General features: G+C 44.4%; 1 protein-coding gene across 2 annotated transcripts in view; it reads right to left on the minus strand.

Moving 5' to 3' along the window:
• Positions 1-16370, minus strand: part of FGFR2 (fibroblast growth factor receptor 2) — a 54879-nt gene that overhangs the window by 5666 nt on the left and 32843 nt on the right. For both annotated transcript variants that reach the window (XM_021708171.1, XM_021708170.1), the window contains 6 exons: positions 14866-14987; positions 12552-12662; positions 10600-10790; positions 3715-3837; positions 2530-2600; positions 760-897 (listed from right to left, as the gene is read on the minus strand). In XM_021708171.1, coding sequence (XP_021563846.1) covers positions 760-897; positions 2530-2600; positions 3715-3837; positions 10600-10790; positions 12552-12662; positions 14866-14987 — 756 coding nt within the window. The remainder of the gene's footprint in view (positions 1-759; positions 898-2529; positions 2601-3714; positions 3838-10599; positions 10791-12551; positions 12663-14865; positions 14988-16370) is intronic.

Below are 16370 nucleotides of genomic sequence, written 5' to 3' on the forward strand. Positions count from 1 at the left end.
GACCTGCTGGGCTCCGGCAATCCCTCCGCCTCAGCCTTCCGAGTAGCCGGAACTACAGGCCCGTGCTACCATGCCCGGCTGATTTTTTGATTTATTGTAGAGATGAGGTCTCGCTGCCCAGGCGGGTCTATGGTCAAAGAGGCTCGGAAACACCTAATCTACACTTGCTAGAATTGGGCCAGGTACAAGCACAGGGGAAAGGTTTTCTTGGTTCTTTTTTTAAAAATTATTGTAGAGAAGAGGTCTCACCAAATTGCCTAGGCTGGTCTTAAACCCCTGGGTTCAGGCAGTCCTCTCACCTCCGCCTCCCTAAGTGCTGAGATTACAGGCGTGAGTCCCCATGCCCAGCTTGTTGGTTCTTTCATCCTGCACTCCACAGGGGCAGCCCTGAGGCTTTCTAGCTTATTTCCTGACTAGTGTGTCCTCCTGGCACTCCGAGGGAAGGTCACGGCAAGCACAGCACAGTGGCCCAGGAAGGTCACTCCAATTGAGTCTGCGAAGTTGGGAGCCCTCAACTGGGCAGCTGGGTGCCCTCTGATTTGAAGCCCATTCCATACATCTTCTTTTGGGCAAGCAATGGCTGTAGTATAGTTATCTGTCTCAGTCCTGGGATTGAGACCCAAAAGCTTCAGCAATACCTCTTAGCACACGTTTAGAATACTGGGGGGAGAGGGCCTTAGAAAACCAAGCAAGTCAGGAGAAACGTTACTGGTGTGGTGAGTCCCCCGTTACACCAGCAGGGGAAACCACAACCCTTACAGTTCATTGGTGCAGTTTGCTGGCTTATCCATCCTATGTCCTTCCTTCAGCAGCTTAAAAAGTTCCTCCACAGGAATCCCTGGGTAGGGTGAACCCCCTAAAGTGAAGATCTCCCACATTAACACCCCAAAGGACCAGCTGCAACAAAGAGAGAAAGCACAGTGTTACTAATTCATCCGAATGGCAGAAATCTAAGCATGCCCAGTTAAGAAAATAAACGCCCACTCACTTCTGAAGTTCAAAGACAAATGGGCCCGTCTACAGTTCATCCTACATGCTCTTTCCTGCCCCCAAAGAGCATCTCCAAATGAAGACAAAATGGGGGTGTTCCGATGGAATTTCCCATCAACAGACAAAAAGGCAAACCACCATCATTCTCAAATAAAGCTGCTCATCTTAGATGCAGTGTTAGTGATGCAATGGTCTCAGTTTCTAAGTTTCTCAACGTACCTTTCCAATTCTTGCAGCTCCTTCTGTGCTTGACCCAAGGGCTGTGATCTACCAGGACGGGCAGCTGACAGAATTACACCAGCAAGCCAATTCGGGGAGATCAAAGCTGCCCTATGTGGTGACCAGTGGAGCATCTGTGGCACCAAAGTTCTGTGACTAAGATCGTGAAGGCAGTCAGCACAGGGCTGGGGTTAGGAAGAGGAATCCTGTGCCCCAGGCAAATTGCACACCACAGAAACCAAAAATGTATCACAGGGCACAATTTACACCTGACTTTTAAGACTTGCAGTTCGATTTGCTGAGCCTGTTTCAGGAGACTCAACCCCTGGGGCGATCAAGCAGAGATCCTCAGTATTTCCTGTGTCATGGTCACTTCAGAAACTCACCCTTCTGGACTCGAAGGTAGTAAGTTTCAGGAATGAAACTGCCCCCAATTTTCCTGTGGAGCAAAAGCAGCAGCACAACACAGGCAGAAACAGCGTCTGTGCTTCACTTTGCTCATTGCAAAAATGGGATCACAATATCTTCTTTCTGGGATTGTTGAGAGGACCAACTGTGGTGGTACAGAATCATTGCCCACTCTAGAAATCCCCCTGCTCACACAAGTGAAAAATAACTCAAGGGATTTTTTTTTCAACTTTTTCCTTTGGAATAATTATAGACACACAGGGACGTTCATCCGGCTTCTCCCAATGGTAACATCTATCAACGAAATTTCCCAATCTAAAGTATCAGTAGGAACCTGGTGTTAATAGTACTTTTAAGTATAACACAGTGGAAATATTATATGATGTCTACTATATTTCTGGAATATTACCTAAGACGCTAGGACCTGACTTTTATTTTTGAGGGCTAAACACAGCGAACAGACCCTGTGGAGACTTTTTGAGTAGACTAAGTCTCACTCAGCTCCACCCTTTAATGACAAATCTGGGCTAGGTGTAAATATGACAAACTGCCCTCAAGTAGGAAGAGCTCTAGGATTATTTCTTTAAGGGAGTGAAGCACATGCCAAGAGCTTGGCAAATTAGATAGCAGCTTTGTAGTTGAACATCCGTGAATATATTCAAGGGAGAAACTTCCTCTCTGGTGGGAGGAGGTCAGCGGTTCCACCTCCTGTGCTCTTTGAAGCCAGGCAGATTAGTAACACAGCATTGGTTATCAGCCTACCATAAAATCCGTCCTCTCTAACATCAGCTCCTGCACCTTCTATAAATGTGTGAAATGCAGAAGCCACCAAAAATGAAGAAAGGCAAAGAACGTATATTATTTTTTACAACTCAAGCCAATGAAGAAACCAAAGAAAAAAGAGTTACTCACACATCACTCTGATGAGTGTAAACTCTGTCAAAAAGGGCTTCTGGAGCCATCCACTTGACTGGAAGTCGCCCCTGCAAGTGCAGAAGAAAATGTAAAAACTAATATATTAAAACAAGTTTATTTTAACAGGCTCAACAGGGCTGTTCCCTGTTTAAGAACTGACATTCTAATGGTTTTCATTGGTTAGTCAGTAGAGTAGAAATAAGCACCAACTAGGACTATCCACAATGTGTGAGATGCTCAAATGTGGACACATTAATAAAATGTCACCTCCTTGAAGTCTCATTATCATTTATCTCCCTAGCACACAGACACTCCTTGACCAACTTACAGGCAAAAATTAACCCAGTAACTTCCAAGCTCTAGTGTTTGCGATGAAAGCTCCTGGCAAGAGTTGTAAGAATATCCTAGAGGCTACTGATTATTCTGCATATATGAGGGGGGAGGCCAAAAAAACTCAGAATTTATTTATAAAAAATTGCATATTTAGTCTTACATATTTAAACTTCAGTCACCTCCAAAGTACTCTCTGTTTGATGCAATACACCTATCGAGATACTTTTTCTACTGCTCAAAACAGTTTTTGAATTGTCAATTTTGATGCCTTTTAGTGCTTCTGCCATTTTTTATTTCACCTCTTCCACATCAGCAGAACATTTCCCTTTGAGGACTGTTTTCATCCGGGAAGCAAAAAAAGTCACTCAGGGCAAGATAGGTGAATGGGAGGGTGGAGCACAGGGATCATACCATTTCTGGTCAAAAACTGCTGAATATACGTCGTCAGGGTGCAAGAGCCATTCACCCATGTGCCACAACCTGGGACATTTCTTCTGCAACGCAGCCTCTCACAACCACACTCCCTGCTATACTAATGCTGATGCGATCCTAGAAAACTTACCTAGCAGGGGAAGACTATACTACAAGGGACCTGCCTATAAAAAGATAATTCCAGCTTTTTCTGGCCACCCCCCATAAGAGTGTTTCACATTTGCTAAAATTATCTTAAAGATAGTCTAAATTTGTTTACTGAGAGTGTGTGAGAATAAACATAAATGAGGAGCAGAGGAATGAGGCCTTCTCAGTCCCTTGCAACCCTCAGCATCTATAATCTATCTCCTTGGAAGATTCTGAGCCCCCTACTCCCACCCTCAACCCCCTGCCCGCTGTTTTATGCCCTGGACTTACATTTGTGGTCTTTTTATAATAGTCTATATTGTTGATATCTCTGGCCAGTCCAAAGTCTGCTATTTTCATCACATTGTTTTCTGTTACCAAAACATTTCTGGCTGCTAAATCTCGATGAATACACTGAAATGGAGAGAAAGAACTAATTTAAAATTGCTTCAAAAACAGAAAGAAAATATATTCATTTCTTAAAATGGAGACAGAGAATATAGCTTACGTCAAAAACTGGTTGTAGTATACTATAAGAGACAAAGCGTGGCTATAAGATTAAGCCAGTCAGCTAGGAACACTCAAGAGACCCGAACACGACACTGGGATTTACTTTCTGATTATAAACAAACACAGAAATAATAGATAAATGAATTGTTTCCAAAGCACAGACTAAACTGCACAGTTGTCCAACCATGCTGGCGTTTTCCTCTGGACTCCACACAGACCCATAGTAGATCACCCTAAAACCTTTTATCTCAACATTGCTCTCCTGCCCTTTTCACCCACATTTTCAGAAAAGTGGCTCAACTCCAACACCACATCTTTACCTCTTACTCACTTCCCAAACATTCTAACCTGTTTTATTCCCCTGCCCCTCCGAATCTTATGAAGTTATCTCTGAATTGTCAGACTCAAATGATTTCTTCTAACACTATTGATTTCTGGCTCAATTTTTTCCATTGAGTTGTACCCCATCCCCTTCTCTTGGTTCATTCTCTTCCTCTCTCCCCACCCTCTCAGACTCTCTGGCTGGCTCCCCTCTTTCTCTGTGCCTCCAAATAGAGGAACTGTCTCATTAAGTTTATGTATTTCCATATATCCTCATGGGGTCAATTCTTAGATTCATATAAAATATTTGCAAATCTGTACCTCCACCCTGACGCCTCTCCTGAGACCCATGTTCTCATTTTCAACTGGCTATAGAACATTTCTACACCGATGTCCCCCTGACATCTCAAATTCAGGGTCTCTACTCCCCTAATTCTTATCCTCTTTACCTCTCTCAATCAGAGAGGTATACACCAGCATTCTCCACACACTCCTCCCAAGTCCTACAGATTTCAGCTCCAAAATGCCTTCTGATTTGTCCACCCCACTCCATTCTCACTGCTAATCCCTTAGTCCCGGCCATCATCACTGCCCACCCTTACCCGCATGACAGCCACACTGCCTGCCTAATAGATCTCCAGGCTTCCAAACTTGGTCCAATTGTACTTTCCACACCTCCCACAACCTGTGTTTCTGAAATAGCCAGTCATGCCCTTTCCTGGCCTCTGTCATGGCCCATGACAGTCTATACGTAACCTTAGCCCAGTCTATCATAACAACTGGCCCACACAAAGGTCTCAACCCACGTATGCCACATCCATCCGGAGTAAATGCTGAAATGTTTGTTACAGAACAACTAATTTACTATTCTGATACTAACTCTTTGGTCTCAGAAAGGTCCAGTTATTATGACTCTTGTTCTTCTCTTCTATAGATGATACGCTTTTGTGAGCTGCTGTGTTTTAGTTACACTTGAATATACCAGGATTTCACCATGATACAATGGTAATTAGGTTCCCAAATCATCACCCCCTATTTTGGGAAAAGAAAAAGTATGAATAAGCAAGCAATCACCATCAAAGGCTTTTGCAGAGGCTATTGGCAACGGCTAACCTATCACATGAAGCAGAGAGTCTTATCCATCCATTCGACAAGGTTGAAATGTGGCTGCTCTCAGACCGGCACTCTGAGAAATGGCCGATTTTAAAAGAAGCAAGGCGAACAACTACTGCAATATAAATAAGGACTTATTTTATCTGCCCCCTCCCCCAACTATTCCTTGTGTGCATTTGTTTCAGTGCCCCCTGGGTGGGCTAAGTCCCGAAATGGGAAAGCAGGGAAGCCACACAAGTCTGCCTGGCCCTGGCCAGGCTGGAGGCAGGAAATGTGAGAGTTCCCAGAAGCTGCCTGGAGATCCGGCTGGGGCTGGAGCAGAGTTCCCGGTTTTGGAGACCTCTTCAAATTGAACTTCCAAGCCCTGGGCCAAACTCTCCCGGTGGTGTGCTCCTGCCGACATACGCTCTGTGTGTCTGGCAAGCTGTGTGGCCAGAAGAATGCGGCTTCCCTTACATGGGCTCTGGTCATGCATCAGGGCTCAGCTTGGACAGAGATGCTGCCGACAGCCCTGCCACCATTTTCTTAGCGACAGCCAGAATCTAGCATGGACCTCCCTGTACCCAGAGTGCTAGGAAACACCCAATTCCACCCTCTAGGTTGAACAAGAGACTTAGAACTCATTCCCAAGAAAAAGAAAATAATTAAAGGCAAGCCAAATCCACAGCATCTACAGGAATGAGTTGTTCTCCACCCCAGAGAGCTGACCATTTTATATAATTAGGACCCTGTGACGTTCTTCTACAGATAAAGGTCAATGTGTCACTAAGGAAAGGAACTTAGTGATACAGTGTGCTGGGTGCCCTGCATGGCTGATTACATTGACTTCCCATGGTAACCTATGAAATGGGTATTATCATACCTATTTTACAGATGGGAGAACTGGAGTTTCCTTTAAAAAAAAATTCTGTTTGGGTTTAACACTTTGGAGGAGGAAAACTGGTTAAAAAAGAAAAATTAGTGTGCTTTAAGCTAAAAATAGCAAGAATTTTATAAATTATAAAAGGTTCATATATCCCACTACCTAACTGTATTACTATATACACCACACACACATGCATAACTGGAGGCTGCCCAAGGTCAGACACTATATGTCCATCTCAATACTCCTGGAGCTGAGCACAGACCCTGGCCCAGCACATGCCTACTGAGCTGACTTCGTAATCACACATCCTCAGTGACGACACACTCAGTGATTCTCCTTTGCTCTTTCCTTCCAGGAAGCAGGTCTCTACAAGCCCATGACTCCACATTGTGGTCAGGGGGGCGGGTTTGGAGAGACAGGATCTGACCCTTGCCCAAGTTCTTCACCCCCCATCTTCGGGAATAAGCCCTCCATGTTGGGGACCATTCTTAAAAGCTTCATCCACACTGGTTTTAAACTATTCTAGGTCCTCAGTTGCAGGTGGTCATCAGCAAGGGACTTTGGAACCATGCAATACCCTAAGGCCCATGCAATGTTCCTTAACCTTGGGTTCTCATGCAAAACTGAGGCAATGAGCCCACATAGGATGACTAAACAAAGCCCTACAACAGAGAAGCTTACTGGTTCTGCCTCAGTCCAGAGAGAGGCGGAGATCACCTGAGAGGATAGTTGGGTGGAGGATGAGAAGACTCAGATCTGGGGCCACCCACTTCACTCCTAGCTCAGAAGTGAGGACAGCGATTCCTGCCATCCTTAGGCTCAAAGCTTTCCTGTCACTTCCTAGCGGTCCTCAGCATCCTTACCCATTTGGTGAGGATTCTAGCCCCACCTATGTCAGAGGTGTTCTGAGGATAACATAAGATATTATGTGTCAAATGCTTGCCTGCAAGTTGCTGCCCTCTCCAAAAATGGCTAGCAATTAGTAGTAACAGCAATTACCATTACTCCAATGTTTTAATAAGGGGGCTGCCATTCTTCCATTCTAAAACGCATTCATTTGCTCAGCTTCACAAAGTTCGCCTCTTAGTTCTCTTTCCACTACACTGAGTGGCCCCCAAACCAGAAGAATCTGAGTCTCTGGTACTGGGAGTGAGCAGGAGTGGATGGGAGTGGGCTGAGAATAGAATGGGAAGAGGATGGGCTGGGATGAATGGAGGTGGATGGGGCAGACTGGGGGTACCACGACTGTCTCTTTAGCCAGATCCAACACACATGCTTCTTTCCTCGTTCTGAGCAGAATGATACACAATGCCCACTCCCTCTTTCCTCAAACTGCCCTTTGCTGGCCTCTGGGAACCACATCCGGGTTTTCCTCCCACCTCTCAGCCTCTACCGTTAGAGATTGCATTTATAGCTAATCTCTCAATTTGAGAGTCTTCTCGGGGTTTAACTTCAGATTTCTATTCTCCCCCTTCTAAGCTTCTCCCCAGATGACTCTGTCTATCCACACAGTTTGAAATCTCATCTTCCTTTACCGGCTGCCAATTGTTCAGCCCACCCTCAGAGCTGTAGCTTCTTATTTGGTATCTCCCCCTGGATGACTCTCAGATAAGTTCACAATGAGCTCTGGATTTTCCACCAAAACCCAGGATCCTCTGTCCAATCCATGATTCCTAAGTCTTCCCTGACTCAAGAAACTGCACCACCATCCAATTTCTCAAGCTGGAAATCCAGAAACCATCCCTGATGCCTCTTTCTCTCCCTCATACCTAATCAATTCCTTAACTATTCTGATAGTAAAATATGTCCAACATCAACCTACTGGCTTCTTTCAGGGTCTTTGGACCCAATAAGCCCCAACCCAAACCACCAGCACCTCTGACAGGGTCTCAGTGCTTCCAATTCACCATGTAGGCAGCAGCAAGAGCCACCTTTAAAGTACAAACCTGATCCTATTACTCCTCCTCAATGGCGTCCCACAACAGTGACAGGCAAAGTTCAAGGTCCTCGCCTGGGTCTTTTAGGCCCTGAATGAGTAGGGCTTTATCCCACTGTTTGTTTTCTCTATACCACGTTTCTCATGTTTTTTTTAACACACTTTGTTTTATTCCCACAATTATTGTCAGTCTCTTCTACTTTCACTCATGGTTCCTGTCCCAAGAGGTCAAGGACTATGCCAATTTTGGCACCTCATTGGAGAGCCTGACCGAGGGCTTGCGGCATCTGCGGTGCTCTCGGAATACACGTTGAAGGACTGAATAAAATGACCAGGCCAGCCTTCCTACCACATTTCTGTTAGTAGCAGTGTCCTGCTGGGTACAAAACTGCTTCCTCCATCTCCCATACAGGGAGGGCAGGGAGTGACCAGGATCAGAAGATGAAAACAGGCGCCCGCCACAGAATCTTATTTGGGAATATTTCACAGACACAGAACAGGTGAGACAGTACAATGGACATCAAGATTTGCCAGACTTGCTAGTTGCACACTTACTCTCTCCCGACACCCCATCCCCTCCACACACCATATGCAAGCATTTTTGGCTGAACTACTTAAACGTGAGCTGCAGGCATCATTGACACTTCACACCTACATTCTTCAGCATACCTCTCCTACCTTAACACAATACCCTCCCAAATTCAACAATGATACAGAAAGATTATCAGTCATAGATACAGTCCATATTCAAATTTCAACTGTTCACAAATGCCCTTTATAAGCGCTGGCTCCCTTCCCACTTAGCAGGATCCAGTCCAGGATCCCATTCTTACATTTAGAGTTGTCTCTTTGGGGGTGGGGGGGTGGCGTCTCACTCCATTGCTCAGGCTGGAGTGCAGTAGCACGCTCATGGTCACCGCAGCCTCCGCAGCCTCGACCTGCTGGGCTCCGGCGATCCTTCTGCCTCAGCCTTCCAAGTAGTCAGAACTACAGGCGTGCATTACCACGCCCGGCTAATTTTTTTATTTTTATTGTAAAGATGAGGTCTCGCCAAGTTGCCCAGGCTAGTCTCAAACCCATGAGCTCAGGCAATCCACTTGCCTCAGCTTCCCAAAGCGCATCTCATTAGCCTCCTTTAATGTGGAACCATCTCCCAGCAATTTTTATCTTTCTCGACACTAACATTTAGAACTCATGTCTTATCAAATGTCCCATGTTCAGGATCTGTCTGGTTGTCTCTGGATAACAAAAACTTACCACATGTGCACACACACACAAAACACAGAACTCAAAACTATGTTTTCATTGGTTTCCTAAAAGCTATATATTTGGGGGGTGGGGTTTAACAGAAAAAAAATCTGGGAAAGTCTTAAACTCTAAACTCTCTTGGAGAAAACAACAACCATAACAACAATTGAACGTGTGGTAGATCTGGGCCTTGTTCCTACGTGACTAGACAGCCAGGCTGAGATACAGCCGTCCCTTGAATCTTTCCACATTCTGCAGATCTGACAGGTTGCCTCACTCACTCATATGACCAGCATGGCCCCTGTGGAGATGGGAGCCTATTACCCTTCAAGCATTCCAGACCCCTCAGTGATAGCAGGTCCATACCCACCAGAGGTCTGGTGGGTTTCATTTTTGGGAACCCGAGGACTTCTGATGCTACAACAACCTGCACCGCAGGTAGGAGCTGAGCCCACTTCTGCCCAAGGAAGTAGCTCTGCACTTCCCTCTCCCTCTCCGAGTGTGAGGCTGAGAAGGGTATCTTGGGTCATCCTAAATGCACCCCCCCCCACATCTGCACACCTGCCTAACTGCTTTCAGAATAACTCAAATGTTTAAAGTTCCATTGCAAGTGGCATGCTTGGAATGCAGGCGATTCACCTCAGGGGACCTGGCCAACTTCTAACCACAGAGGGTCACCCACCAATCGAGACAAAATAAACTCAGATCTGCAGGTCTCAAGGTTACCAAAATATCCCTCTGCTTGATCCTTATTCCTGAATGCTTAATGCCATATCAAACTCAAAATCCTAAACACAACACCCAAAGTCTATGTCCAAAAACTCAATAACCACAAAACAAATAAAGACACCCCCCCAAATAATCATAATTAAAGGGCCCACCCCCTAAAACACCATCTTCCCCTGGAAAACTGATTTCCCAGGAGGGTCCGGCCTTACCCTGTCTCAAAGAAGAGACATCTTTTCTACTTACCTATGCATTGTTGTTATGTTATAGGCTTATGAGACCACTTTGGCTTTAGAGTTCATTAAACCCGAATGTGAATAATGCAATAAATATTTTCCATGTTGTACAAGACAAGCGAGGGCTTGATCTAGCAAATGAGTACACCCAAATTGCCTGTTTTCTTCAAAGACATTTTTAATTGAATTCCACCCAACCAAGTAGGTTGTGAAGGACTCACTTTTTGGGAAGCCAAGTACTCCATGCCTCTGGCCAGCTGGTAGGTGCATGACACCAAGTCCTTGAAGGTCATCTGCTCCTCGGGAACACGGTTAATGTCATAGGAGTACTCCATCCCAGGAGGCCTCCGGGCTCGCAGGTATTCTCGGAGGTTGCCTTTCGAGGCATACTCAACGATGACATAGAGTGGCCCTGTTGAGGAAGGAGAGATGCTCCCTGAGGAGAGAATCCAGGATCTGCCCCTGGGCAACTCAGCAAAGGATTTTTAGTTATAGCAACCCAGTGCGCTTTTTTTGCTGTTGCTTTTTTGAAAAAGTTTCAAAGCACACATAAAAATTGAAGACCTGCCTGCTAATCTCTCCAAAATGATCATCCATACTTGGTCATGACAGCCTCAAAAGACTTTAAGAAATAAAATAAAGTGAAGTGTGCTTCCCCATCACCCCAAGTCTTTCACCTGTGCCCTCTTGGAAAGCAATGGCTAACACAATTTGCTCCTTCCAGTATATCCTTCCATTTCATTTTAACTAGTTTATGAACATAGCAGTATGTCACATATTATTTCTAATTATACAAGTGTATAGTAAGGTTAGGGCTTTGCAGTACTTTTTCCCATACGTTATCCGTTAGAGGCTGATAAAAACAAGTTTAGATCATTCCTTTTTACAGCTACAAATGATGTTTATACACTCTACCGTATGAATACACCACCTTTATTCATCCATCCCCCTCATCCTCATGGACATCTGCTTCCAGGTTTCAGCCATAACAGACAGTGGGTAATGAACATCTCTGCACATCTTTTCTTATACACATGTGCAATAATTTCTCCACGGTATAGATGGGGGCTTGGCAAATACAGCCCGCAGGCCAAATCCTGCCTATTGCCTGTTTGGGTAATTACATTTCATTGGCACATAGCCAGGTCCATTCATTTCTGAACTTCTGGGCTGCCTTCTCACCACTATAGCAGAAATGAGTAGTTGTGACAAAGACCATAAGACCCGCAAAAGTCTAAAATGCCTATAGTCAACCTTTGAAGAAAAACTTTACCGATTCCTCTACAGATCTAAAAGAGAAGTTGCTAAGTCAAAGACAGGCATTTTCAAGTTTACCAGTTACTGTCAAATTGATGCCTGAAGTATCAGTAAATGATCAACAAAAGAAGCCAGGGTCTGTCGCCCCTAAGGAAGATAACATATTCTTTCATAGCATTTTCTTTCCTTTTAAGTTATTCTTGGGAGCTCACCATCTGTTGCCCACAGCAAGATGTAGATTCCTCAACTCCGTTTTGAAGGGAGAACTTCTCAATCAAAACATAGAATCTGATTCTGAGAAATCTCTTAGCACTTACAAAACAAAAACATAAGAATATTGCCTTTTCCCAAACACCCTACAAGTAACGACCTGGAAACAGAGTCTACAGGCCCTCAGATCCAATACCCCTCTTTCTCCAGTCCCCCAAACATGGGCACAGAGTCCCTTTGTGTTCATGGCTGGGAACACCTTCCTAGGAATATTTTAAAAAGAATTTTTTTTTGAGTTGGAGCCTCACTCCTTTGCCCAGACTGGAGTGCAGTGGCATGCACGCCCACGGCCACCCCAGCGTCGAACTTCTGGGCTCCAGAGATTCTTCCACCTCAGCCTTCTGAGTAGCCAGAACTACAGATGCGCGCTACCACACCCAGCTATTTTTTATTTTATTGTAGAGATGAGGGCTCGCCAAGTTGCCCAGGCTGGTCTCAAACCCGTGGGTTCAGGCAATCCTCTCGCCTCGGCCTCCCAAAGTGCTGGGATTACAGGCTGAGTCACCAAGCCCGGCCTAAAGAGAACTTTAAACATTCACTTGAGGTGTTCTGGGAGCAGGATCCAAAAACCCAACTGTTTCTAAAACAATTCTAACTTTAAACCACAGAATATTTAGATGAAAGCATGTTTTTTCCTCCTACTCACCATCCTGTGTACAGGCTCCAAGAAGATTTATGATATTTTTGTGTTTTCCAATCATTTTCATCATCTCCATCTCTGATACCAGGTCAGAAAGGTCTTTCTCTGTGGCATCATCTACGAACAGTAGGTATATCACAAATCAATTCGTTTCCTCTAACTCATGGGCTGCCACTGTTAATTGCCAAAAACTTAGTTGAAACAGCATGAGATTGAACTTTAGAGCCAGAAAACACTTTCCAAATCATCTCCCTCATTTTATCAGGGAAAGGACAAAGGCCCTGCTCTGGGTCAAAGGAGTCAATGGAGGGAGGTGGGGGTGGGCAACAGGGTCAGTGGTGAGGACTAGAACATGGGTCTCTGACGCCAAGGCCAGTTCTTTCCCAGCAAACCTCACAAGCCTGAAAGTGTTTTCCTCAGTCATGGAATAATTCCCCTCTGCCTTATCGATGATGTCTCAGAAAGCTCCATCAAACTTCATGGTGCCTAAGTGCACCTATGAAGACAACCAGAGAGGAGACCAAGGGTAGGGATGTTTCAAATTACTGCAGCCTTTCTCCAAACCAAGTGTTCCTAACCTGAGCCCAGCAGCCCTGAGAACATTCACAGATGGGCTCAGGGGGCTCCCAGGAACTGTGTCCATAAGCGCGTGGGCATGTACATTCTGAGCAGGAGAAGGATCATGACTTCTAGTGGCTTCCCTAAAGGGGCTGTGATTCTCATCCTAAAAAAGTTTTATAATCCTCTGCTCTACAATTTCAAATACGAATGGCACAGGCTCTACATACATGGGCTCACCGTTAACTTCTAACAGGTGGTAGGACTCTTTCTTGTGTGCCCCCTTCAAGCTAATTCAATATGGAAAAATCTGGGCTTCCTTTAAAAAGATGAAATAGGGGCATGGATAGGAACCATTTTTCAAAAAGCTTTTTAGTTTCACAAAAGGAAAAACAATACAACTGGTTGTGTGTCCAACATACACGGAGATGGGAGCCTTCTGCCACCCAGAGGGAGGGAGACACACCCGTGGACACACAGCTGGGGATGTTTCCCTCTCTCCAGGCTCCTAGCCATTCACTGGTTCTAAAAAAGGATGCATCACAAGGGCTCAGGTGCTAATGCCCTTCTATTTCTTAAAAGAGAAAGAGATCTCCCAGACCTCCCTTTTTGCAATATCCCACATAACTCTGAGTCTCACTAACAAAATCAGAAGTTCTGCTGAAATAGACATGAAACCTAGGTCCTTCCCACACCCATTCCTGGTACATAGCCAGAACTGCCTTCCCTGGTGGTGCCACAACACGCAAGGAAGAAAGCAGTCCTCCTCCCCAGCATCAGGCCCCAAGGTCCCCTAGTTTGCCTTGGTATCCGTTTAGATCAATAGCTTAAAAAAAAACCAACATCTTTTTGACTATTTCTTGTCTACCACTTCTCTCAGGGAGGGCTGTGGTGACTATCCCATAAGAGCCCATGAAAGAAAGACAAAGCCTAACTCCAAAGTGCCTGCGACACGCCAGGCACCCCGTATGGCAAGGAGAGATTTCTTTGCCTGGAACGTGGGAAGCACTGTTTGGGATCTCCTTTCTGACATCCCTACAATAGGATTTATAATGTGACCGTTCCCTATAACTCTTCTCATAAAAGAATACTGCAGGAGGAATAAGTTAATGGTTAAAAGTTCTTTAAGCTCCTTGGACATAGGCATGAAGCAGAGCTGGGAGGTTAATGCAGAAATGTTCAGAGTCCCAGAAACGCAACTTGACATACACATCTCAGGGTGGTTGTTTACATGTCCCAGGAGGTTCTGCACCAGCCCCAATCTTGTTAGTAACTTTTCAGCCTCTAAGTGATTCTCCCAGGCTAGTATCATTTTTGCTTTTCCTCACATAAAAGAGAAGGCATTCTTTTCCCTAAGCCTTCTCGGTCCCTCCAAAAATGTGAGTTTCCCTTTACTTCTAAGTTTTGGGTCCCAAATCCAACATGCCAACCCCCATCTCAATCCAATTATATATGAGCCACTACTTTCGAAGCACAGAAAAACATAGAGGGAATGAAGAATCACGGTCATCTAGAAGGAGTCAAAGAATCACTCAATGTAGGAGGCTACCACTTTCTAACAAAACTGGCTCTTTTAAAAGTATACAGCTTAAGATAAATAGTCTGTCCAAGATGCTGATTTATACTAAAAAACGTCTCAACCCCTAGGTCAACTATGTGCTCTCTGACCTCCTGCCATGATAGAGTTCACATGCCACAAAGGGAACATTCTTGATAAGACAATCCACCCTTCCCCACCCCCACCCTCCGGGGCCCCTCTCACCTTTCAACATCTTCACGGCCACGGTAACGGCCTCCTTGGGTTTGTCTTTGTCGATTCCCACGGCTTCCGCCATGACCACTTGCCCAAAGCAACCTTCCCCCAGGGGTTTGCCCAGCGTCAGCCTAAATGTGTAAATAGGGGATTAGCACACAGCATCTGGTGAAGGGGTATAGCAAGGGAAATTCCAGAACTAAGTATAAAAATCCTTCAGCAGTTTGCAGAAGCATGGAGTATTTATCATATGGAACTAATGAGACTTAGGGTACACACGCGCTCGGGTATTTTCTTAGTGACGTGTTAGAGAATGTCAATTACTGGTGGAACAGCTATTAAATTTCACATTTGTATTCTTGGTTTATTTTCTTTATGGAAGGTATCCTTGCTAGTGAGGTGGTCAGCTTTCCTAAGTGCCAATGAGGAACTTTTGATCTTGGGCCAGTTAAATATTTGTAATTTAGAATGGCTCAAAGAAAAACGTTAAGGCTGTTCTTATGTTTTGTCCCTGTAAAGTGGTGGCTTTAAAATTACTATTATTCAAATACCAATGGATTTTATGGTCACATTCCTAGCTAAGTTACAGGATATGAATCTTAAAAGCATTTCAGGGAATCTCTAATTTTTCACTAGAAAAAGAAGAAATTCTAAAAAACTGAGAGAATTTTAAAAGTAAGTTTAGAAATCCTTATGACTACATAAAATTAACAATAAAGAAAACCTAAATTGAATATCACAAATTAAAATTTTAAATTCAGAAGCACCTATGCACATCATATGAATAGCTATATATTGTCCTTGGGCATTCCAGAAAACAAGAGAATGGAGAAGTCTTTGGAATACTTTATGATGTAGTTTTTTAACTTAAGTATAACACAGCAAAATGCTGCACTGCCATTAGTAAACAGTATTTACGGTAAGTACACAATGGTTTGCAAAAGTTCAGCATAAAAAGAGAGGGCAGTGTACGCTATGTTGAGGTCATTTCGTTTCCATCCAGAACTAAAATTAAATTTAACATCTTGGCAGAAAATAAATATTTGCATTGGAAAAATGGCTAATTTATGTCCCGCTGCCCTGCTACTACAAGCTAACAATCCTTTCTTTGTATAACTTCTGCCTCCGATCTAATAAACTGCTTCTAAATAGCCTTCATTCATTGGAAATCTGTTCCACCTACGTTTGCACTAAACACTGTTTTGAAATGTTTAGCACTCAGATTTTCCACACTCAGAGTACCCCCGGGTGGGAGCTAAAAGTTTGGCACATACAGACTCCCACTGTTGACTGCAGTGTCACAGGTGGCAAAAACCATAGACTGAACCTGAAAGCTGCAATTTCTTAAAATATGACCACAACTCCCCAATTCAGTCATATATACACATAGGAATGTGCACATGAACCCACCTACTTATAAAATCACACACAAACTAGGGAGCTGGCAGGGCTCACAAGAAACACCCCTTTCTCTCTCTACATTCTACAGGAAAGAAACCATTCTTTGTGCGTTC

Source organism: Carlito syrichta, unplaced genomic scaffold, assembly GCF_000164805.1.
Source record: "Carlito syrichta isolate Samal-C Ts95f unplaced genomic scaffold, Tarsius_syrichta-2.0.1 Scaffold131739, whole genome shotgun sequence".
Taxonomy (NCBI): Eukaryota; Metazoa; Chordata; class Mammalia; order Primates; family Tarsiidae; genus Carlito; species Carlito syrichta.